This window comes from Glycine max, chromosome 2 (genome assembly GCF_000004515.6).
Source record: "Glycine max cultivar Williams 82 chromosome 2, Glycine_max_v4.0, whole genome shotgun sequence".
Taxonomy (NCBI): domain Eukaryota; kingdom Viridiplantae; phylum Streptophyta; class Magnoliopsida; order Fabales; family Fabaceae; genus Glycine; species Glycine max.
The window spans coordinates 41443929-41470216 of record NC_016089.4 but is presented as its reverse complement, the minus strand read 5'-3'; the positions used below and the strand labels follow the sequence as shown (position 1 = coordinate 41470216).

Genomic DNA, 26288 nt, shown 5'->3' with positions numbered 1-26288 from the left:
AACTCGAAAGCCAAATAAGCAAAATATGGCTGGAAAAGTCTATGACACAAGTGTAATGAAAACTACAAAAGTACGAGTGAGATTTATTAGATCTATACAGTCATTTTTAATAAATTTTAGTTAATAGAGAATCTATTGTTATTATTTTTCAATTATAAATGTCCACTCCAATTTTAAGGTGTAGGATGTAGAAGAAAGAGAGGAATTACAAGGGGAAAAATGTAGGAAAAAAATGTGATGTAAAAGAAAGGGAGAGAAATAAAATTGAAGTGAAAGAGAGATAAGAATATTGTATAGATATATATCAAAAAATTCCACACATTGTAGAACGTTATCATGTTTGTATTTGAACTTAGTACTAAAATGTTTGTATTAAAAATATTCATGACATCTAGTAGTGCAACCAAATCTGTATTAAAAAACAGCTTTGTCTTATTCATTGCACGGTTTGTCTTTGTCTTATTTTTTCTTTTCCTCTATCTGGGGCCAAAGCTAGCCTTCAATATTGACAATTCAACACAAGAAAAGATAGTGAAATCAACTTTAATTACTTGCAATCATGCATTGGGAGGAAGACTTTGAGGCAGATCTGTTTCTGGACAACGATTCTTGTTCTTTTCCCTGTCTTGTTTTATCTCTCCATAGAAATAGGACACAAACCCCCAAAGAGAGAGCACCAAAGCAACCCCTTTCTCTGCATGAAAGCTCTCTTTGTATACAATAACAGCCAAAACTTCCGTCACTGGAAGAAAAGCAGCAATTATAATACCGGACAACAAAGACGAGGCACAAAAGATAACCCCTATTGCTCCCAAGAAGAAAAACTGCCACATTATTGCACTCCACACCAACACAACGTAGTACTTTGTTTCCCCAAGCTTAAAATCTCTTGCTTCTCGCGGAATCACCTGTAAAATTGATCACACATGCACCAAAAAATTGTTAATTTCTCAACCAATAAACACTATAGTAGTATTAATTTATCCAAAGAGGGAGGCCGACGGTATAATTTTTATTATTCATTTAAATATTCATTTAAATTCATTAATATTCAGAAAATTACATGTATGATTAATTAAAATCATCGTGAAATTCAATCAATTTCATAAAATTTAACATGTTTTAATTCAATAAATAATATTAAAAAAGAATTCAACTAGAATATTTTTTTATCAGTAATTTAACTAGAAAATAGTGAAAGTACAAACGTTTTTTTAATAAATAATATATATGTATTGACAATGTAATTACAAAGTATTCTAATCATAATCAAAATATTAATATGGATAGTAAGTTACTTCACTTTTATAATAATTATTTTGAAAGTTATATTTATTATGACTTCCGATTAATTACTAGATATAGTCTAAAACATTTTATAATAATAACATTGAAATTAAATTCATGATTTTTTTTTATAGTCTTATCCAAAGACATATAACTATGTTATTTACTTTTATAATTACAACTTTAAAAAATCATATATAAAACCATTGTGCAAAAATAATATATAGATTTTTTTTTTTTACACTATAGATGCACGATTAATAGTAGTATTTCCCTAACTAAAACACACTAGTGATCGCATATAGTGAGATAAACAAAGAGAAATCATATCCAAACCTTGAAGTCATTATTGATTATCATTCCAACGGTGCAGAATAAGGTAGCAAAGAAGCACAAGACAAGCTGAATCTCCATGACCAGAGAGTACGTGATACGCTGCCTGCTCTTTTTGTACACCAACTCCATCAACGGCAAAACGAACCCATACAGCGCCGCAGCCGCAAGTATCATAACAAAACCAATCACGTACTGGCGACTCGACTCACCGGCGGGGCGGTCCCCGCTGGAACGCAGAGCCAGAACCACAGCGGCGACGGTGAGAAGCACGACGGAGTTGACGGAGTAGGGCGTGAACCTGTGGCGGACGAGGAGGAAGGCGAAGACGGCGGTGAAGGCGAGGTGGGAGGCTTGGATTAGAGAGAAAGTGGAGACCGGAAGGCGAGCCACGCCGCAGGCGTAGAGGTAGTCGTCGAGGCCGGTGAGGAGTCCGATGAGGGCGGAGGCGAGGAAGAGAGGGGGCTTGATAGAGATTAGGGCGGAAGAGCGATGACGACGTCGTTTATGAATGTAAGAAATGATTATGGGAAGGATGATTATGGGGAAGGCTGCAGTTTCAAGGAAGCTAGAGAGCCAGATTCGTTTGCCACCGTGGATGAAGTAGAGACGCATTACTAGGGCCCCACCGGAGGTGCCTGTTGCTAGAAGGATCGTGTTTATTAATAGAAGGATTCTCTTCATCATCCTTCTCTTTGCTCTTCTAACATCACTTATTTCTATATACTTGCTGCACTAGACGCTTTTGCCCTTTATTCCTTATATCCCACCCTGTTCCTTTAACAACCCTTAACCTCCTCGGTCAAGGTCAATATAGCCAAACCTCATCATTCTAGCAACCCTCTTTGTCTCTGATATGCCTTTTGCCACAAGTCCAACCTCGTCGTTGTACTGACCCTGTTGCAACCTGTTGCAGTTTCCTCCACGGTTCACTAGTCACCCAACCATCACCATTGAAGGCACCACCAAAGACACTTGAAGGTAAGTGGGTGTGCATTTTTTTGTTAATTTATGTTGGAAAAATAAAAAATGAAAAAAAAAAAGATATCAAGTATTAAATTAAATAACAAAATAATGTTAACACAGTACCTTCACAATATATCAAAACAAAGATTAATAATGCAATATAGTATACAATAAACTCAGAAAAATAATTTTAAGATAAAAGTTTTAAATAACTTCAATTGAAACATGCAAAAGCTATTCTTAAAAGAAAAAATATTCACATTATATTGGTAGGAAAATTTCAATAGGTTTCTCTCCTAAGACACAAGATAATCCATTGATTATTATTATGTATAACAAAAGGATTTCGGAATCACAATCTTGCTCTAAAAAAGTATTTTTTATAAAAAAAAAAGTGAATTTTTTTTTTTAAAAATATTTCTTTTCTTGTGTTTTTTAGCTAGAGGAGAGAGAGAATAACATTCCTTGTTGCTCCCGGTTGTACCGTTGCATATATATCATCAGGCCAAGAATAACATTCCCTCCATACTTTTTGTGAGCAGGCACAACGGAAAAAATAGGATCTACAGTTTCAACATCTTCATTGCAAAAAGGGTAAGTAAGTGGGTTTATGCTAACTCCTCTTTCTCCAAATTATATTTGTATGGTAGTCTATTTAGCACTAATCTCCAGACTAAGCATTGTACTTTTGTTGGAACTGTACGTAGCTTTCAAATCATTGTGAACATCTCTTGTGTATGGTTGTCTTCTATAGCATCAAAGATATAGCCCAAAAAGCTGAATTAGACGAATATATACCATTGGGAGGATTAGGATACTATTGCCACAAATCATGTGATTGATTGAGGTTAACGTACACTAGCCATTTTTGCATGCAAAGACTCAATATGCTTCTCTTCCTATGCAAATTGTGCCCTTCTCCACTTCAAGTTCCAGACCCACACTCCACTTTCCCACGTTCCCATGCTACTAAGTGTCGCGTGTGGTTGTGTTGATAAGGAAAAAAGTGTCGGCTGTAGGATAGCCAGAGGAGCATCCTCCAACTATACATCCTGCCAAATGCGTATCTTATCACCACTACCAATATTCGACTTGCAATTAGACCCCAACCAATTAGATGCTTCATTCCCATCACAAATTAAAACAAAGGTCAAGCCACCAAATAGAGGAGGAATTTTTCACATTTTTATCTACAAGTCCCTCCAACCTCCATACTTAGAATATAGAATTTTGATCCATAGAGCATCTTGTTGATATAAGACATTTTATCTCTACTGTCCTAGTAGAGTCTCGTTAAAGTATGTAATATTTGCTATTCCCAATTCCCCATGATCTTTTGGCCTACATATTTTTCTCCAACTCACTTCATTTGATATTTCTCTCATTCAATTCTCACATTCCCAAAGGAAATTTCTTTGGAATCTCTCTATTTTCTTCAGCACTTTCAAAGGACCTTTGAAAAAAGACATATAAAAGAGAAAGAGAGAGGATATAACAGAATTAATCAAGCACTCCCTATCCCCATAGATAAAGATCTATGCATGAACTCAATCTTTCAGTAATTTTCTCAAGATCTAGAATTGGCTTTCAGGTTTCCTCCCTTTGGGTTAGTTCCATTTGAAGGTACACAAAGGACAATTTAGTGATCATACAATTTATGATACTAGCATACCTCTCCAAAGTATTTTACCTTCAACCCCAGTAGCTCCATTTTTTTTTTATGAAAATTAACTTTAAATCTCGAGATGAGTTCAAAACTTCTCAATATATTTTTTATCGTATACACATTTGTGAGAGATGCATCATCAAAAATTAAAGTATCATCGGCATACCGAATAAAATTTATTTGAGTTGTTTGCTTACCCATATCAAGAAACTAGAGAATAAGTTTTGTTTTTCAATTGCTTGTCTAATGATTCCACATAAATCCTCCACAACTATAGACTAGCTACGTACGTACTATATATATGAACAAATTTTGTGGATTTAGTTTGATGATTTCAATAAATTGTCATATTAATTGCGTAAATTATTTTACTTTTCTGACTTCTGTTTGCTGAATCCGAATTTAGATTTATATCATTTTACCAACTTTATTGACCTTAATTCAAAGGCTCGTGTGTGAATTAATACTGTTGAGCCTTTTTCAGTCTTTGAATTGATATTAGTAAGAAGTAAACAAATCGTTTTTTTGTGCAGAACTAAAGATCTTGTGTAAACTAATAACATTTAATTTAATTTAAGTGATTAGATACAAATGATTAATAATATATTAAAATTAAGGTTGAATTATTTAAATATTATTTGAATTCGATCCTTAATAAAATTAATTCTTAGACTTTACTTTCGAATTATTCAAAACTTTTTTTTTCCTAATAATTAGGAGAATTGAGACAAAAAATTACTGTAACACCTATCATTAAGCCGACCCTAGTGCTGGGTAAACATCTTTATTTGCTTGAAAAACTCGTGTTGGAATTACAAATATGGCGGTGATCCTGCATGCTTCAGGAAGAATACCATTTTTAAACAAATAAATGCGATCGTGCGAGTTGTTATTATATATAATTTAAAGTGAAAATATGAGTCATGTTGTAAAACTGACATTAGGGTTATAATATTTAGATAACATTAACTAAAACTTTAATTTAAAGTGAAAATATGAGTCATGTTGTATAATGTTGATTATTCAACAAGCCATGCATTCACGATGCAAAGATCAGGAATTATTCTTCTCATCATCTTAATGACAAATGGTTACATTCTCATTAAAAAGTTAAATATAAAACAATACATTAATTATTCAAGTATTTAAGACAGCTGATATTCAAAATTACAACTTTAAGATTTGAACTCAAGACCCATTAACTTTAAATAATTTTATATTAGTTGATTTACATATTTAATGGTATATCATTATAATTTTAATATATTTCCAACTTGATTTTTAGTGAAATTTTTATTTATTTATTAAAGAGTAATTAATTGTCAAAATCCATGGCTTCTTTTACCGAAAAAAGAAAAAAAAATCACGACTTCTGACTGCCAGGACTTTTTTTTTTGGCGACAGTGTTAACTTTTAGGTCTGTTTGCTATTCATGATAGTTTAAGATTTTTTTTGTTATAATAAATTATTTGATACGTGATATAGGATATGATTACTTTATTCCGTAATTATCAAATTCTCGAATTAACTCGTTAACTCTTACGAGTTTACGAGTCTATTTGTCCTCTGTGAGTTAATTCTTGAGTAAACTCTTTTTTTAGTAGATTCTAGACAGTTTCTATAAACTTTAAGTAAACTCGACTCTTGAGTTTATCACTGAGTTAACGAGTTAGCAAGTTAAAAAAATTAGACCAAAATGTAAATTATTTTTTATTGTTTTCTCTCTATATAACATTCAAAGTACCTTCTTTTAGTGTATTATTCTTAAATATAAAATTTTCACCTTTAATAATATCAAACTTTTGTTCTCTAATAACATCAAACCCTCGATGAAAATGATCTACCACTATTATAACCTAGGCAAGTTATTATCTAATAGTGATGCATTATTACTAGACTTGGTTAATTAAATATTTTGAACTTTATGATTTACTATTTTGCTTTATTATATTGTTGAAATGTTTAATTAATATGTTATTTATAGATATTTTGTTATTATTTTTATATAATGTAAACTCTTACGAGTCTACGAGTCGAGTCTATGAAACTCTCACGAGTCTGCGTAAACTCTCGAGTTTGATAACCTTGTTTTATTCTATTATTTATTTTATCTTATTGGTCTAGTATAATTTTTATCTCATAGAATGAGTTCTGTTAATTAGAATAAGTCAGGACAAAATAGTGCACATGTGTTTTTTTTTTTTATATTTAATGCTTACTGTGTCATTTATCTTTAGTTTATTTTTATATAATTTTTAATTTTATTTATAAAAGGAATAATATATTAAAAGGAAAAAATATTAGAAAATTTTTATAAAATAATATACAACTTTGATTTTAAAAAGGGTAATATTGTGACATACACATTAAAAGTTAAAAATATATTAGAAAATAATTTTTAAAAAAAATTATGTAATTTTTATAAAAGGGTAATATTGTCTCACCCACATATTTGATCCGCCTCAAACATAAGATATAATAACATGTATTATCTAAGCAATCATTTATTGCATATCAACCATTGGATCAATAATACAAGAGTTTATCTTGTTTTTAGTTATCCTTTTTTTAGGCCAAAATATATTAGATGGTGGAGTACAACTAACGGGTAACCTTGTTCATTACATCCTTGTGTGTTCAATAAATAGTGTAACCACAAATCATAAAAGGATAAAGATATTTTCCATGCTAGTTTTAATCCATAACTGACTTCTTATCTATATCATTTCCACTACTTCATCTATATGTTGAGTCTTTGTTACATTTTCAAAATACACAATTAAAACTTGATCCCTTTAGTCTATAATAAATCTTCTAAGTAGATTGGATTTTGATGAAATTTTACCAATTATTACCTTCCATGTAAATGTCTTGACTTTCTAAGGGGACATACTGCACCAAAGATTGTTGTATAGTTTCCTATCTGGGTGACACATATGTACATTTGTGACGTTGGATTAGCTTGAAGCCTGATTTCACTAAATACTTGCCTAGGGTTCCACCTTCCATGTCCATATATCATTTCGCTCCTCAATTAATGCTATGGTGTTGATGAGATTAAGCAAGTTGTTAGCCAGTGACCTTTCTCGTTCAAAATAGGTCTCTTCTCCATCTCAACTTCCACTTTCACTCCACTTTGCATCCTTCCATGATCTCATTTCTTTCACCTTAGTTTAATTACTTATTTTTTGAGATGTGATATAATCTTCTAAAAGTATTTTTCATTGTTTCTTATCCAAGTTAAGTATCCAACAGAAATAGAGTGATTCCCTCCTTTCCAACCATTCTAACAATGGACTTTCCTAACCAACTTTCTCTCCATAAATCTTTTCTAAATTGATACTCTTATTTTTATTTTCCCTGTGGATTCTATTTCTCATATTTTACAACTAAGACTCTCCTCCAATGTGATTCCATTTTCCCATGTGATTTTACACTAATTGACCCAAGAAAGGCTCACTCATTCTAAACTTTTTGTTTATCGAAAGACAAAAGATCATAAGAGTAGCATTTTCATCTCGATTTAGTGTTGCTATTCCTATTTTAAAATGTGCAATTTAATTAATTAATTACAAATAACATGTATTTTAACTCAATTTTAATTTCAATTATATTAGTGTAGATTTACTTTCCCAAATTCCAAATACAATGCTAGTCCAAATTTTGTGCTTATATATGCTTAACCTACAAAGCTAGATATTAGACAATGAAACGAAGGACAATTATATCAACTACAGAGCTAGGCATTTGTTAATGCATTTTCGACTATATATGTCTTTTTTTGTCTATCTTGTAGAAATTGAAGACACTGGGAGAAAATTTCCAATAATTTACACATCTCATTTATCTAATAGAGTTAGACCCCTAGATAATACGAATCTAAATTGTATTGTAAGCACATCAATTTTAAAATTAAAAAGTAAATGTTGAAACGCAAGCATAATAATTCAGATACAAGTAATGTATGGATGCTATGCTACCCAAGGAGTTCTGTTTCAAATCCGAATACGATGCAAGCAGGACCCTTCTGTCCAGTTCATTGCTTTGCTGAAAGTGTATGTAATCTCTGTATTTAATGGCACGGTATGCAGCAGGATTATCATCACCAACCAGCTCTTGTATTTCCCATTGGTCAGTATCTGAACACAACAAAATTAAAAATGGCGTTCTAGTTCGTTTTCTCAATGTTGTAGCATAATATACAGAGAGAGACAGTCAAACTTCCAATTTGTCTACGATAAATTTGATAGCAGACATGATTTTTAATAAAACAATAATTTTATCCCACAAGATATATGAATTCCAATTTTTTTTTTCTTTTAAAGAATTTATTTGCTTTATATTGAAATAATTAATACCAATTAATCCATATTTATATAGAGATTAGTGTGTTATTCATTAGTATTCTATACTTTTAAATTTGGATTGAAAACAAGTTTACTTCTTGTAGGTCACCGTGTTTTTGAAACTTGTATTCATTAACTTTTCTAGTCACTAATATTTGTTAGATCTTATTGCTAATGGATCTCATTTGAGTTTCATTCAAACTGATGACTTTATTTAAAGGATGTAATCTTAGTTTTACTTAAACGGACGACATGTTAGTAAAAAAATAAAATAATATATAACATATAAAAAATATAATTATATCATTTGATTAAAATTAACAAAGTTATAATAAAATTTGTGAATATGTATAATTATTAGTTTTGTTTAAATAAATGGTTATAATCTAGGAAGTACTGTAAAACAACAAACAGGCATGCCCGACACTTATGGGATGCTGACACATTGCTTCATAAATGTGTCGAAGCTTTCTAGATGGTGTTCCCTTGTATTATATTTTCAGTATTAGTCGTATCTCAATGAGTATGTTCATATCGGAGTCGGTACTTAATAGGTTGTAATTATATTTTGTAGTGTTGATTTCTCACTTTAAATGAGTTAAATCCGATGAATTTATGAAGGATGAATTTAGAGTTTCATGGCTCGGTAATAGTCATATGTATTTGCTAAGAACACATTCAGAGAATACAAATACTAGTTTGATAGTGAACACACATGCAAGTGGGTAGCATGGTAGTAAATTGCATGTAAGAGTGAATTTTGTTTTACCTCCAAGTGATCCCCAGTGTTGATGAGAAAGGCGTGGAGAGGCATCCAGTTGCCGTCATGTTGAATTTGAAGCCCTCCAAGCTCGTTTTGCATCACGAGGGTCAGAAGCCCATGATCTGTGTGTGCAGAAAGGTCCATTTCAAGTTAAGGCTTAGGACAAGGTGAGTAAAAGTTGAGAATAAGTAACTGGGAGCCCAACTCTACATTCAGCATTTTGTATATGTAGTTTTCTTCAAACCCTAAGCTTAGAGATATTCCTTTAAGCAACTCTCCAACCACTTCCCTGCTCTTTGTGATTTATTGATCCACAGTTTCGCTGCAAAAGTTGAACGAGGAAAAAAATGAATAAGAAATAAAATTATAGAAGCTACTATCCTTATCTATTCTTTATATACACTCATAAATATTGTTTCTATTTTATTTAGGTAATATAAATATAATTTTGTTTAAGAATGAAATAAATTCTTTATATTTTTTTTCTTTTTTCTAACTATATATACTCATATTATTTTAATTTTAAAATATTATTTTATTTTATATGCTTTTATAGCTAATTTACTTTCGGGAAAAAACAATAAAATTCAAATCAGTTTGCAAATATTCACCCAATCACACGCTTTGTCTCGACTGATTCAAAACTTTTTTACAGGGGGATATGAATGTACTTTTCCTTCTTTTTTTTTCTTCTGAACTTTACATTAGAACAATTTGTATCATATATAACTGGAAATAGTGACATGAGTCACACGACGATGAAATCTATAGAGGAAGATTGGAATGGCCCATTAATTTTGTAGCCAGGCAAACTTGTCGTATTGTATGAAGCTAGATACATATACACAAGTGTATATACAGTAAGGCTAGATAAAATATATAAACTATAGACTGAAACCATGCATGGTTCTTTGGAGCCAAAAACACACACACACACACATCAACATTTAGTTTGGACTCACCAGTGACGGCTGAAAGGTTGAAAAAGAATAATTAAGAAGAGAAAGCACAAAACAAAACAAAAGAATAAGGAGAATATATGGTACCTAAAACAAGGGGGTTTGGAAGGAACATTAAAGTGAGGATGAACATGACATTTGAGATAATCTCTCCAGAAAAGCGCCTTGTCCACCGTGAGATTAAAGCTTGTCCCATATCTTATTGGATCAAGTACCTTCTCTCCTGCGTACTCCCTTTTTTCTTCCTCACTCAGGTCGAAAAACCTCTGGCTTGTACTAAGCATCTTATCCATTAGTGTCTCCGACACACCGTGATTTATTAGCTACATCAAAAGTACTTCAAAGTTAACAGAACAACCAAAGTTACATGCATGCATTCGGAAGATATAAGGTATTTAACATAATAAGCATATAAAAAATGCATAATAAAAAGTATGAGGTTAGAAGATATAAGGGTTTAATAGTTAAGAAATAGTGGTTGAGGCTAGGAATAGTGAAAAAAGAAAAGCGGGAAGAGAGATCGCAGGTTTAAATTTTTCTGACATTTTTAATAAAACTAACCAACTAATATTTATCCATAAAAAAATTATAAAAAAGCATGAAGTTAAATATATTTATACCATAAAGAAACCCCAATCGCGGCAAGCATGGCCTAGTTGTTGGATTGCCTGAAGCGTTCATTGGGATTGGAAGAGGTGAGTTGGAAAAAATCAATGGTTGGAATGTTCTCTGTTTCGTACAATATGGAATCTTCGGGATTTTTAAGGAAAATATAGTTAGAGGGTACAGACCTCAGACAATTCGATTCAACTAATTCCTTAACACAAAACATCTTTAATTTCTTCTCTCTTTCTGGGTTTGGGTGATACAATGGAGCAGGTTGAGTTAAACATGTGTGGTGCGCGGGGCTTTATATAGATACTATGAATTCAAAGCTTTAGCTAAAGTAACCGAACTATAGTATCATATGTGAATGTAGATTAATTAACTCGGAAGTGGCATAGATACTACTTGTAGAATTTCGTACGAAATAACATTTTCTATATACTAATTGGACGTACTAAGGATTTCAAACACCAGGACTTTTACATTTTGTTTTTATAGGTAGAAGAACTTTTAATAATAAGACTAAATCATAGTTTTGGTTTTTTTTAGTCAGAAAAAAATAGTTTTGGTTTTCTTATCTTAATTTTAAAATTTATTTTAGATTTTTCTCTTTTAAATTTAAGGTTAAATTAAATTTTTAATCTTCTAATTTTTTTTAGGTTCAATTTAATTTTCTAATTTTTTTCGGATTCAATTTAATCTTATAATATTTCAAATCGATTTAATTTGATCATTTAGTTTAAATGATAAGAAATCACATTTTATAATAATTTGGAACCGTCATTAATTGATTTTAAACTACCATAAAATTTATATTTTCTATAAAAAAAATGAATTGACTTTGTAAATTACATGACTAAATTGAACAAAAACCTAAAAACAAATTAAATCAATTTTAAAAATTAGAGAAACAAATTGAATAAAGAAATGGAGAACCAAATTAAACCTAGATAATGAATTAAAGGACAAAAACTAATTTAATCATTTATTTTTACAAACTATTGGTATCTTTTATCCAAGACAATTTTACTTGAACCGTTAAAGTGAAAATTTTCTGTTGAGACCATGGGTTAAAGTGAAATAATTTTGTACCCGATAATCTACCCCGTCAATTGTGTTTGTTATGATTTTAAAGTATACAAAAATTAAAAACTAAATTAATAATTAAATTAAAAATATCTATTAAAATTAGTAGGAAAATATGGATTATTAGATTAATTTAATGGTCCAAAAAGAGGGAAAGTCACCGTGATCAAAGTCTCTGAATCCTTCTAAAATCAAAGCTTTGGCTATGCTTTTAGATAAGTACAACTTCAGTATGGTTACAACTTGTTCAGGTTCCTTCTTTGTGCAGCTCTCCTTTGTTAGTGTATCTAGGGAAGTGCTGCAGACCATTTTTTCGTTTTTTTGGCAAAGGCATTAGCCTCTTGTACATCGAGTCCAAATACATTATTGACTTTTATACTTATCTGTATTATGACTTATGAGAACTACTTGGCATACCGCATACTTTGTGCCAAGTTGGGGTCCTTTTAATTAATAAAAGTTCTTTTAATTACCTATCAAAAACAAAATGCAAAGTCTGAGTCTTTGAAATCGTTACGATTTCCCAATAATACCTAGAAAATTTTATTTGGTAGACCGTGCCACTTACGAATTAATCTACTCCACATATAATACTATAGTTCGGTTTCTTTATCTAGCTATATAAACTTATAAAGCCCTAGCATAGCACCCAAACCCATTTGCCAAGGAAATAGTTGAAACGAATTGTCTGAGGTCTGTTCCCTCCAACTACATTTGCCTTAAAAACCCGGAAGATTCCATATTGTACTATGAAACAGAGAATATTGCAACTCACCTCTTGCAATCCCAATTCATGAACGCTCCAACGCAATCTAACAACTAAGCGATGCTTGCCGCGATCGATTGGGGTTTCTTCATGGTATAAATATTTTTGTTTTTTGGTATAGTCTTCATAGTATAAATATAATAACCTCAAACTTTATATTATGCATTTGTTTACATGTTTTCCTTAGCTTCTCCACGGGCATATTTGAGTTTGCTTTCACATGCAATATTCATGCATGTAACTTTTGAACTACTTTACATCATATAATAAATTACGGTGTGTCCGAGATACTAGGAACCTTTGTTTTAAGTCATATTCTTCTATTTCTGATGATCATAGGAGGGAAAGAGGGATGACAAAGTCTATTTTAATCCTAAAACTGTCATATCGGGTTATTTGATGATCATATAATAAATCACTACTACAATAATAGCATACTACATTGGTTATTTGTAGTTTACAATATCGGTTATCGATCATCGTCGTATCAAGCGTCGTAAAAAGTGTGGACGTCTACGACAACGGTTGTATTGAACCGTTGTAGAATGTATAACATTCTAAGATGAGTTCCTGACTAGGAATGTCTAAGAATGTACCACATTCTAAGATAGTCTTAAAGACAACCGTCTTAGAATACATTCTAAGACGGTCTTAAGAACAACCGTCTTAGAATGTATTATTATTTTTTAAATTAATTTCATTTTTTGTATTCATCTCCATGCCAACTACATTAACTAGAAACCTAAAGTACTAGTTTCTAGTGACTCACTGCTAAAAATGGGTCTTAACTCCACTATCCAAAACAAAACAAGGAATTACATATATAAAATTCAAAGTCAATTTTATAACCCAAAAGAACATGTATAAGCATAACAACATAATGAAGTAGGATATATCAATACACACTTGTTTTGCTGAAATAGGTGTTTGATTAATTTCACATACATGTGCATATTGAAACAGGAAGCATAAATTAATCAACATACATGCATAGAACACATACACTAGCATAAATATAGAAGTTCAGGAAATAAAGAAAAGGTGTTGATTTCACAACATTTTCCTTAACAGATAGCCATGCATTTCAAGGAAATAATTCATCATTTTTGCAACTAGTGCCATCAAGGATAACCCAAATATCAGGAGCTAACATTCCTATGTAGGTGAAAGGTTCATAGCATAAATTCATCTGCCAGATTTAGCAGTTTCTTCAAAACCAAAAATTGGTGATTGACAAAGAAAAATGAATGATGAGATGAATTCATTGAAGTGCATGCAAGATTAACAGTTAAAAAACCTTGAAGAGATCCAAAACTTCCTAGTGGAGATTAGAGATAGTTCAAAAATAGTCTAGAGGTAAATGTTTCACATACTTTGAAAATCCAGTTAAGGTATACAAAGAAGGAAAACAATTAAGAGGAGAAGAAAGTTACTTACCTTGAAGAACGCTGCACAGGCCTTGCCAAGTATTTGCACAACTTTGGCATGAATTTGAGGGTCGTGTGAAGTGAGGAGAGACTAGAGAAATCCAAATAAGAAAGCAAAACTAGTCAAACACATCTTAACTTGAATGAATATGATCAATGTTCTAACCTAACAAAGGAATCTATTGTTAGTTCTCATTCAATACTCCTCGTAGAAAACAAGATTACAAAAAGGATTGATAAATAATTCAAGCATCTTGTCATTTTTATCCTTGAAAGTAGAGTTATTAATTATTATAAATTGACATTAAAAAATAAAAGCAATATATGATTGGTTGGTATAGGACTTACATACAACATTACTATTTTCTAATGGCTTTGTAGCCTAATTAATCCCAATCCTACTATTAGGATGTTGCCGAAGATTGATATAAACAATTGAAAAATTGCTTTAAGCCAGTGAACACAAAGACTTAAGTTTTTTTATTTTACATAGGAAAAAATACTAAAAAACTACATAATAAATTCATTCCAGTGATATAAACAAGCTCATTAGAGGATTAAACCTTTGCAAAATGGTAAAGGCTCTAAACAGAAGTTAATTAAGTACAATCAAATAAAATTGAAAAGTATTAAAGAAAAAATGAGAATATATATATATATATATATATATTATATAACAACACTAGTTACTAATGAAAATTTGTTAATTATAAATACATTTTCTTAATTTTGTTAAATTGTAAGGATCAATTAAAATTTTCATAAAACTAGTATTATGATGACTCACTTGAGCACAATGACTCACTTGAGATTCATGACACACGTAAATTAATATATGTCTAAAAATATAATAGTAGTGAGGTTGAACAAAGCCCAAAAATAATGGATGTATCACATGATGTCAAATAATTCCAAAACAACAAAACTAACTAATGAAAAAGATTAACTATCAAATAGAAGCCACAGTCATGGCTTAACTACTTAGCATAAACAAAAACTATGTAAGGCTTAAATTAAGTAAGCATAAGCTAATTCAAGCTTAACTACTTGGTTAAAGCATACTCATCAAGAATGATTGGAAAGAGAAATCTTGAGCACTCGGCACTTGAGCAAACACAAACTATGTTTAATCATTTTGACAAAATAAAAAACCATAGCAAATAAGCTTAACCAAATTTGGAAAATGAGCACGCAGACATGTGTTAGAACCAACTTTGAACAAGTTAATTACCTAATTGAATCAACAATGATAGAGAAATCCAACAAATCTCTAATTTGAAAAGAAAAGGACACTTTCTAAAGCATATATGAGGCCCCCAAACACAAAACTGAAGCAACTAGCAAAACTTAATAATGACTTATTCTCTGTTTTGAAATAACTTTGCCATTTTAGATATCATAATTGAAAAGGAAAGAAAGTACCATCAATTGGTAAACCTGTCCTATGAAGAACAGGGTTAGTCTTCAAATATCCTGAGAAGACAACATTGATACTGCAAAATAAGTTGAACAATGTCTTTCGACTGCGTCCACAACAGCTTTTGCTCTTTTGCCTGTTATTTCAATTTATTATGTTGCATTATAGTTGTCGTCCCAACTAAGCATAAGGGATATTTTTTAATAAAAAATTGTTATGAAATGTGATGTACAAGAATTTCTTGATAGGTGCAGCCTCCATCAAGTTGTAGTATCAATTTATGGAAGCAGCGGCTTCAAAATTTGGATAAAACAATTTCCCGCATAACTTCTTTAGGTGCTGCATAGAAAGGAAACCACCAGGAATTAATGAGATCACTGGCTTTCCACCAAATTTAGATAGTCTTTTTTAGTTTTAAACCTATTTTTAAGTTATTCTATTTACTTAAGTTTAATGTTTTTTACTCTCAATTTTTTTATGTAAAGTTTGTATGTAATGTCTAAAAGATGATATTGTAATCCATCTAAATCAACTAAACTAGCTAAAACAATAGGTGCATAATATCCACAGGATCATAGGAATATCAGTTCACCTTTCTAAATATGAATATTGGGAGGTTTGTGGTGTAATCTTGTGCGCAGCAGCACGAAACGTGGGGGAGGGGGATGCACCAGAAAGATCAGTAGACCCATCTCTTGACTCTTGTACATTCGCTTGTATCTCTATTATGAGAACTACTTGACATAGCATGTGCCAAGGGGTTTATTTTTATTAATTGATTAAATTATACAGGTCCTTTATCTTATTTTCAAAATATATTTATCGGAAGAATCAAATTGATTTAAATTTAGGTTAAATTAATTCTTTATTCTAATTTATTATTTAGATTCAATTTGATTTTTTAATTTTTAAAATTGATTTAATTTGATCTTTTAATTTTTTTTTTGTGGTGGTTTAAAATCATTTAGCATGATTTTAAACTATTACAAAATATAATTTATTACAATTTAGACTCAATGATTAAATTAAATTAATTTAAAAAATTAAATAATTAAATTGAATCGATTTAAAAAATTAAAGAATCATATTGAAAAATTAAAGAACCAAATTGAATCTAAAAAAATTAGAGGATTAAAAACTAATTTAACTTAAATTGTAAAAAAATCTATAATATATGTCAATTATGATTTTACACCGTCAAATTTGATTTTTAACATGAAAAATTGAAAATACTTGAGATCATTAATTAAAATAAAATAATTTTGTACCAATTAATTTACATGTCCAATGAAATTTTTTATAGTTTTAATATATATATATATATATATATATATATATATATATATATATAAATTAATAATTAAATTAAAAATATCTTTTAAAACAAATGGTAAAACTTGACCTATTAGATTCATCTAATCCAAAATGAATAAAAGTCCCAAAAGTTACCAAAACCAAAGTGACTGAATCCAAAATTGTGGATTCAGTCAATTTTGATGCAACTTGAGGCAACTAAAAATTGAATAACAGTTGTAGCATAGCCGTCCACTGCAACTGACAACTGATTGCTAGAAGCTGCATTGTAAAATGCATGGTGCTCCACCAACATAATTGACACAAATTAAATGTAGACGAGGATGCATCAATGTGGATGTATAGAAACACATACAAATAACCACATTTTGGAAGCACGTTTTGACCTGCCATTATTCACGTCCTGGATGTGAAAATTGTAAAAGCTACAATTAATAGCGTTTAATTATATATATTCAATTAGTGGGATGCGAAAGCTTGCAAATCTATTTCCAAACACGCTATAAGATAAGAGTATAGATGGAGGTGCTTGCAAGATTGCAATTAATTTTTTTGATACATCGATATTGCCATTTTAAAAGTATGTAAAATAATTCCTTGTAAATCATGTATAGTTAATCGGAACAACTACTCTATTCAAACTTTAAATACTAGGAAAAAATTTATCGTTTATATTGATCTTACAAAGTCGAATAGAATTACTTCCCCTGTGTTCTTAAAAAAAAAACATTTTATTTTTTAAATTAACGTAAACTCCATGACCATTAATTTATTTTCATGAAGTTAATTATTAATTTTCCAAGGCAGATTTGTGCATGCATTTAAAAATTTTCAATTACACATGCGGAAATTACGTTCCAAGTACATCAATATTCAAGCTGAAATTAAATTACATATGAAACACAAGCATGGTTCAGAATTCAGATACAAGAAATGCATGGAGCTTAATTAATTTGATTCAAATGCGAATACGATCCAAGCACGACTTTCCGTCGAGTTCATGGTTTTGCTGAAGCTCGATGTAATCACTGTATTTGATGGCACGGTATGAAGCAGTATTATCATCGCCAACAAGCTCTGGTGCGGGCCCCACAATGGTGTCAAGCTTGGGTCCGTGTGCTGTACCAACGGAAATCCTAGTGGCTTTCGTGTTCGCTACAGCTCGATGAACAACACTCTTGTATTTCCCATTGGTCAGTATCTGAGATAAATATTACAGAATGAATATTCCGATTTGTCTACAAGAAATTTTTACAGCAGACATGACTTTTTAATCCCAAAAATAGTTTTATGATATTTTTTTTGGAAGGCATATATGAACTTGTGATTTATTTATTTACTTAATTACACCTTTAGTTTTGGAAATTTTATCAAAAATGTTAATATGACGATGTAAAAGAGTGTTACGTCAACGTGAATGTATTGACGTGATAATAAAATAGAATATCATTGTCACATTAACATTTTGTTCAATTTTATATTAAATGTTAAGTTAATAGATAAACAGAAATTAAAAGATGAAATTCGTTTGAAAAAAGTAGGAGGATTAAAAGTGTAATTAAATAACTATTGTTCTATATGTTTAAAGACTAGTAGCCATGTTTATATTTTCTGGATATTAATGTATGATTTATGTAGTATTAGTATTTTCTATTTTAAAATTTGGAATAGTTACACTCTAGATGATAAAATATAATTATATCTATCAACTAAAATATCAATAATTAAAAGAGAGTTATTATGGTACCCTTAGAAATCTAAAGATTTTGATACTAGGCCAATAGTTGAATTAGTTTGAGTAAACCAAAAGAGAGATAGTGACCCAGAGAGTTTCTCAGTGACATTACCAACTCTTAAATTTCTTAGGGTAGCATAATAGTAAATTGCATGCAATTCAAGAGTGATTTTTGTTTTACCTCCATGTGATCCCCAGTGTTGATGAGAAAGGAGTTGGGTAAGGGGTGGACAGGAATCCACTTGCCATTGTGTTGAATTTGAAGCCCTCCAAGCTCGTTTTGCATTAGGAGGGTCAGAAGCCCATGGTCTGTGTGTGCAGGAAGGCCCATAACAAGCTCAGGGTTAGGACATGGTGGGTAACAGTTGATAACCAGCAACTGGGATCCCAAGTCTAGATTCATCCTTTTATGTATGAAGTTTTCTTCAAGCCCTAAGCTTAGAGATATTCCTTCTAGCAACTCTTCAACCAGTTCCCTGCCCTTGGTAATGTATTCCTCTAAAGTTTGGCTGCAAATTAAGAATAAACGAGTAAAACAATGAATAAAACGATAAATCTATTTTTCTTATGGTTTGGCGGTTAATTTTCATGTATGGCAAACACTAGGGTCTAGGGACAAGTTGTATGGTTTTCTTTTGATGAAGAATATTGCGAATTTGTTCAAAATTTGAAAAAGTTGATGTATTTAAATGAAGTTTTGTACCAAGGATTTTTTTTATGATCTTGAAATTTCTATAACGAATTTAAATAATAAAGTTCTACTAATAGTTTCTTCAATCATATTTTTAACCAAAGCATTTCAGGAATAATACGAAAAACTACTATTATATTTGAATAGATAAAAAGAGATAAAGATGAAATGAAATAAAATAAAATAGTATAAAATATAATGAAATAAAATTTACATTCTATTGTTTGGATAAGTTATGATGGAATAATTTTTTTTCCATCATACTCTTCTTGAATTAGATAAGAATGAAGACATAATAGAATAGGTTACACTATTAATTTTCATTATATTTTTCTCAGCTTATGAATCTAAACAATAGAACATAATATACCATTATTATATTTTATTTTCCCCTTTCATTTTTTTTTTTGCCTTTTCCATAGGCATTATTCAAAGACAATCGGAAATTCAAACTTTAGTTCGTCATATTGCAAGAGATTATATGTAAATAATTATTTTAAAAAAAACTTAATCAAACAAACTTTAACACCTTTTTGAAAAACAATAAAATTTACATACTTATAATGAATGACATTGCTAAAAGAGTATAAATTCATATTTGTAAAAAGTTATTTATTTTGTCCAACTATTTTTTTATTTATTTTACCATGATATTAGTACAAATTTTCTCCTATCGAAAGTAGCGATCTTCGTCGGAAATTAGAAATTTGGTAGCCGATTCATTTTGATTTTTTTCTTTTTGTAAAAAATCTCAAGAAATTAAAAAGTAACTATCTTTTCTAAAATAAATTAATCTAAACATCCACTAGAGTGTTAATTTAAGTTTGAAAGGAGGTAATTTGTTCATAGAAAAAGATACCTAAGATCCATCTTATGATTTATAAGTTGTCTTGTAAGGGCCACTAGCTAATTAGAGATGGGTGAAGGATAGAATGATAAATATATAAGATGGCCATGGAGATCATTTGTAAGGATCAAACCTCAGTTTGTTGTTACATTAAACTCATACCAATTTTCTTGAATGTATAACTATACAAGAGTAAAGAGCCACTCAAAAAGGGTTTTTTTTTATTATAACTATTTATTTGTTTTTTTATTTTATTTTGCATAAATAGTTTTGCGGCTGCTTACAGATTGTTTTTTTTTTCAACACTTAACAGTACGTAGGAATTTTAGTTTTTTAAATTAAGTCAATTAGTTAAGCGCTGAGGCATAAATTGTGATATATATAGATTTAATTTTTCACAGCAAGTACTATTGCTCTCTCTTCCTCCCATTGCAAGGTTACCATGAAGCTCCCTTAGAGAATTCAGATCTCTCTAGCAACATTCATCTCCATTCTTAACTATCCGTAATTTTTTTCCTCTCTTATTAATTGTGTAATAAAAAATTCAACAATTAGATGTTAGTAACTGGATGGAATCACGTATAATGAAACCCAAACATCTGATGCCATCATTAGTAGGGGAAAACCCTAGTGACCAAACAAAAGTAATAAATTAGAGTTCGTTTATTTCAATTAATATTTGGTACAAAAATACAGTTTTGTTTTGATTTTTTTATAAAATTTATTAAAAGCTACATTTTTTAATTATTTTACAAAGTTATATTAATATTTGATTAATTTCCAAAGAAATTTATACTTGTAGCTTCCTTTTAAAAACAATCTTTTAATAATTTCAACTAAAAAAATTAACTTCATTAAAAAAATTTAACTACTAAATTATTTTTACACAATTTTAAAATTACCTTTTATAAAATCTTAAAGCATTAGATCTACCCCTGTACTACAAATTAGAGTACACGTACAATTTTAGGGAGTGAGACTCACTCTTCTCACCTTCTCAAATAGATACTTATAATATTCTTTTTCTTATTTCTTTTGAGGTGCACTTCACATCCTTCACGACTAGTCAAAGTATTTCTCTTTCAACCATTTCAAATTACCCTCATTTAATCATTATCTGAAGAATATCTGATTTTCTTAATAACTTATCCTTATGAAGTTACCAACTTTGTTTTATATCTAAATTGCATTTCAATAGTATTTTAAAGAAATTATTGATAATTAAGATTCATACTAAATAAATATTTTATTGTTTCAAAAACATTATTTATTATAAACTTTATTTTATAAAAAATAAACATTTATCTTATCATCCGTGAAAATAGTAGTTTTCTTTTATCATAAGTTTTTTTTTTTTAGAGGGCTCTTTTATCATAACATCAACCTATTAAAAAGGTAAACACAAACATTTTTACGCATGCATGAACTGTTAACTAAATCTAAAAATGCTATTAAACCATAAAAGAAGAAAGCAAAACTGTAATTTTTGGAAAACGCTAAAAAAATGTTAACCATATAATAATAATAATAATACCAATAATATTAATTTTTTTCATACTATCCTTAATAAAAAATTATTATACATGATAATTTTATTGACTTTTATAATAATCATTTTAAAAATAATATCAATGAATATTCCTATTGATTGACTGTGAAATTTTTTTCCTAATTTACTAAACTTTAAAATAATTGTATCTTAATGCAAAATATTAATAATAAATTATTCTAGTATTAATTATTATTAGAAGTTATCCAACAGTGAGTAAAATCTAAAACAATTTTTTGAAGAAAAAATACTTTAGATGAGATATTGTATATGTTGTACCTTTTTGCTAACATATATAATCATTTTATTAATATATGTGACTTTTTTACTTTATAAAAACTAATAATAAACATTTTTTATAGGTCTAAAACATTAGTTTTAGTTAGTTTATTCTTGATTCTGCTTGACTACTACACCCTCAGGAACATGGAAGCTGTTGCAGAGGATCTGAATCTCAATATTTTAAACTGCAAAAGACCTCAATCCAAAAATAGATTTTTTTTTCTTTAATAAACTCAAAAAATAGAAAAAGAATAGGGTGCCCTAATATAATATGAGTTGGCCCATCGCACACATCCTTGTCTCCCATTAAGGTTAAGGAATTCTCCTCCCCTAATAGTGCTGAACTAAGTGGTGCAAGCCGGACATGTATTCGGGACCATTTCTTAAGGATTAGAGCTATCATCAGTGTTGTCTAAATTCCAATATATTTTCCATTGTTTAAATTAAAATTTAACTGCAGACAGCGACGCAACATGCCACAAAACTTTTAAAATGTCTTTTTTTGGAGTGTTGCCATTTCCACTAAAGCTGGTTCGCCAATGGAAAGTTGCTAGAGAGGAGGTGAGGTCATTATTATCATGTGGGTGCAGCTTCGTCATTTTCACTACCCAACAACAAGAGAGAGAAATATATGTTTGGTCATCATGTAGACCATGGAAAAATTTTAAGATTAGGATCATCATCTAGCGTGATGTGTAAAAGATGATGTATAAGTATACAAAAGTGAAATGTCGTCTCACCTGCTTCATAAATTCCTTATCGGGAGATGAGGGTATTTTTTCCCTTTTCTTTTCTGAATTTCAGATTAGAACAATGTGTAAAACTCAACTAAAGGTTGGTCCAATAACGAAAGATCAATATATAGAGTAATTTGCTAGAGATCTCAAGTTTTAATTATACACAAAAAAAAATGCAAATTTAGCATAAAATAAACTGGAAAGAGAAGTGTTCTTTAACATATTTTTCTATTGATTAAAATTTATTCAAAAAACTATAAAATTAGGAGAAAGATTCATTAAATTTATGACAAGTGATATTTACCAAATTTTTCATTTTTAAAATAAATTTAAACTAACCGTAGAAAATGTATTTAAAAGAATGTAGTATATGTATAGTAAGGCAAGATAAATATTTATCCAGAGCCAAAGAGTGCAAGAAGCACTATGTTTTGGTAGGAAGATTAAGGTATAGGTCGTCGGAGAGTAGTCATGGTTCTTTCTTGCCGTCGACTATTTTTTTTGGGTCTGATTATACATTAAGGTAGAGCATATGTTGGGGTTTTTATTATACTAAAATTTCAACAACCCACCAAAGAAAAGAAAAGAAACCCCGTCTACATTAGATTAAAACAACAAAAAAGAAATAAAGTCGCCCAAAATACTAATAACATGTGAAACTCAAGGTTTTAAATTGTAAAACTGCAATTCTGCAAAGTTTCTCAATATTTTTTTTTTTACATTATATAGAATTGCAAACAAATATTTGCAAACACTATGTGATTAAAATCCTCAAAACTTTGATGTTATGATTGTAAATTGCAATTATAAAGTTTTGGACTATATAACTTATTAAAATCTTCTAAAAAAACTTATTAAAATCTAGGTGATACTCATATAAGCTAGCTCTCACTTATATATAAGTTAATTAAGCTTTATTTGGGACAACACCGGCCAGCTACACGGCTCAAAAGGTTGAAAAATAATAATGAATTATTATTGATATACACTCACTTTTTATTTTATTTAATTTTTATGGTACTTTTCTCTTTCTCTTTCTATTTTCCAAGAATGATATAGGACAAAGTATAAAAAAAAAAAAAAAAAAGAGAGAGTGAGGTGAATGGTACCTAAAACCAGGAGGCTTGGAAGGAGCATTAAAGTGAGGGTGAACATGACATTTGAGATAATCTCTCCAGAAAAGGGTCTTGTCCACCGTGACATTGAAGCTTGTCCCATATCTTATTGGATCAAATAGGTTCCTTCCTGCGTGCTCCATTTTTTCTTTCTCAGTCAGATCAAAAAAGCCCTGGCTTGTCCTAATCACCTCATCCCTTAGTATCTCCGACACACCGTGATTGATTAGCTACATAAAGTATACTCCCAAATTAACGAGACAACAAAACTTACATACATGCATGAGGAAGGAATTAAACTCCAATATGCACCTGGAGATCGAAGTTGACGAAAGTATATAATAAAAAACAAAAATGCATAATATAAAGTTTGAGGTTAAATAATATTTATACCATAAAGAAACCCCAATCGCGGCAAGCATCTCCTAGTTGTTTGATTGCCTTGGAGCGTACACTGGGATTAGAAGAGGTGAGTTGGGAAAAATCAATGGTTGGAATATTATCTGTTTCATAATTCAATATAGAATCTTCGGGATTTTCAAGGCAAATGTAGTTGGAGGGAACAGAACTCAGACACTTAGATTCAACTAACTCCTTAACGCTGGACATCTTTGAATATTTTTCTCTGGAGGTGGTTCTATTCTTTCTGGGTTTGGGTGGCAGAACTGATCGAGCAAGTTGATTAAAACATATAACTTTGTATGTATATGCTATGCAGCCAATTTTAGTATGGTGCGCGGGGCCATATATAGACAAAGAAAAGGAGCTTTATTAATTAGTAATTATATATGAAATAGATTCACATTTATCTTATGGTGCCCGTGGCTGTATATGCTATGTAGTCAAAGAAAATGAACTTTAATACTAAGTTAATTAAATACATGTGGGGTAAATTAATTCGTAAGTGGGCATGGTCTATGTCAAATAAAATTTTCAAGGTATTGGGACCTTGTAAGTCGTAACGATTTCAAAGACTGAGACTTCTCACATAAAGAAGAATCTTCATGATAAAAAGACATGCACTGGTAGGATTTTTTAAGTGACCGGTGAGAAATATTTATTAATTTTATTGATGATTAACTTTTAAATTTGAGCTTAAACCCAATTTTGAAAATTAAATGGATGGATGCAAGATTGAATGATAAGGTAGCTATATAATTATGAAAGTTAAAAGTTTATTTAATAAATATAAAGAGTTATATATATATATATATATATATATATATATATACATATATATATACATACTAACAATATGAAACAGTTAGTTATATCCTGACTATTTAAATTATTTAAGATGATTATTTTTAAAATTAACAAATTTAACATACATGATAAATTATAATTAGATGATTATATAAAAAAATGTACAATGTAAACGTATAATCATTTTCCTCATATATAAATATCATTTTTAAAATGATTCAAGAAGATATAATAGAAGATGTATTTATACAGTATATAATAGAAAATGTATTTACAAATGACAAATTAAACCTTTTTTTTAAAAAACCAGAGATTATAAATGTAAATCATTAATTTCCCATGTTACTGGGGACATAAATTAACTTATAATAAAGACTGGCGCGCATCTACTTTAACCATAATTTTTTACACACTAATTGAGTTTATTTTAGGGTTTTTATATTGAGTTGAATTTGTTTAGGTTATGAATAAATATAATAGAGTAAAGTATTATTCTATTGAACCAGCTATTAGGGGTGCAAATGTGTTAAATCAAGTCGAACATTAACAATTTAGGTTTAATTTGAAAAAAAATTCATGGCTCAAGCTTCACTCATTTCACTAAATAATGAGTCCAACTAAAAGCTTGAGCTTTGCTTATTAAAAAAAAACTTGAGCTTAACTTGTTTAATTAGTCGATTTATAACTTTTTTAGTTTTTATTTTGTTAAGAACATTCTTAATGTTTTTAACCAATTTAGTATTTAACAAAACATTTAATAATATATAATAATCTACTAAAAATATGTATTAAACAAATAATATAATATTATATTTATATAAACGTGTTACTTATGAGCTATTAATGTCAAATTTCCAAAACTCCAACTTAACTTCTTTTCCAAAACCCAAACTTAACTTCTCTACCAATGGGCTATACCACCATGGATAGGTTTGGGAAACTAGCCTGTCATGGGTGGGAAATCAAGTTTCGGTCGAAGGTAGATGTCAAGGAGTCAGAGTAGAGATGGGGTGGCAAAATTTGCTCCACTCTTAGTCTTTTCCCATCTTGTTGTCAAGCCTACCTAAAAAGCTGATTGATGCATGTTTTTTTTCTATTATTGAACAAGCAACATATTAATCAATTTAGTTAGTATTACCTTTATTTAATATAAATAAATAAATTGTCAGTATAAACATTACAAATCTAAT

The 26288-nt window shown here is 29.9% G+C and overlaps 2 protein-coding genes, 1 long non-coding RNA gene and 1 pseudogene across 3 annotated transcripts; 1 reads left to right on the top strand and 3 right to left on the bottom strand.

Annotated features, from left to right (window-relative positions):
* Positions 1–410: 410 nt before the first annotated feature.
* Positions 411–2307, bottom strand: LOC100804831 (purine permease 1). Its single transcript, XM_003519139.5, has 2 exons — positions 1624–2307; positions 411–908 (listed from the first exon to the last, which is right to left on the bottom strand). Exons 1-2 carry the CDS (start codon positions 2305–2307, stop codon positions 558–560), a joined length of 1035 nt encoding a protein of 344 aa, XP_003519187.1. The 3' UTR covers positions 411–557.
* Positions 2308–2468: 161 nt separating this feature from the next.
* LOC106796449 (uncharacterized) lies at positions 2469–3313 on the top strand. Its single transcript, XR_001385433.3, has 2 exons — positions 2469–2601; positions 3026–3313. It is a non-coding gene; the product is annotated as an uncharacterized lncRNA (long non-coding RNA).
* Positions 3314–8247: 4934 nt separating this feature from the next.
* Positions 8248–11152, bottom strand: LOC121174293 (2-oxoglutarate-dependent dioxygenase 19-like; annotated as a pseudogene).
* A 6646-nt stretch (positions 11153–17798) lies between these two features.
* On the bottom strand, positions 17799–24638 carry LOC100804301 (2-oxoglutarate-dependent dioxygenase 19). The gene is made up of 4 exons (XM_003519138.5): positions 24286–24638; positions 23887–24122; positions 18853–19180; positions 17799–18137 (listed from the first exon to the last, which is right to left on the bottom strand). Exons 1-4 carry the CDS (start codon positions 24499–24501, stop codon positions 17895–17897), a joined length of 1023 nt encoding a protein of 340 aa, XP_003519186.1. The 5' UTR covers positions 24502–24638; the 3' UTR covers positions 17799–17894.
* Positions 24639–26288: the final 1650 nt, after the last annotated feature.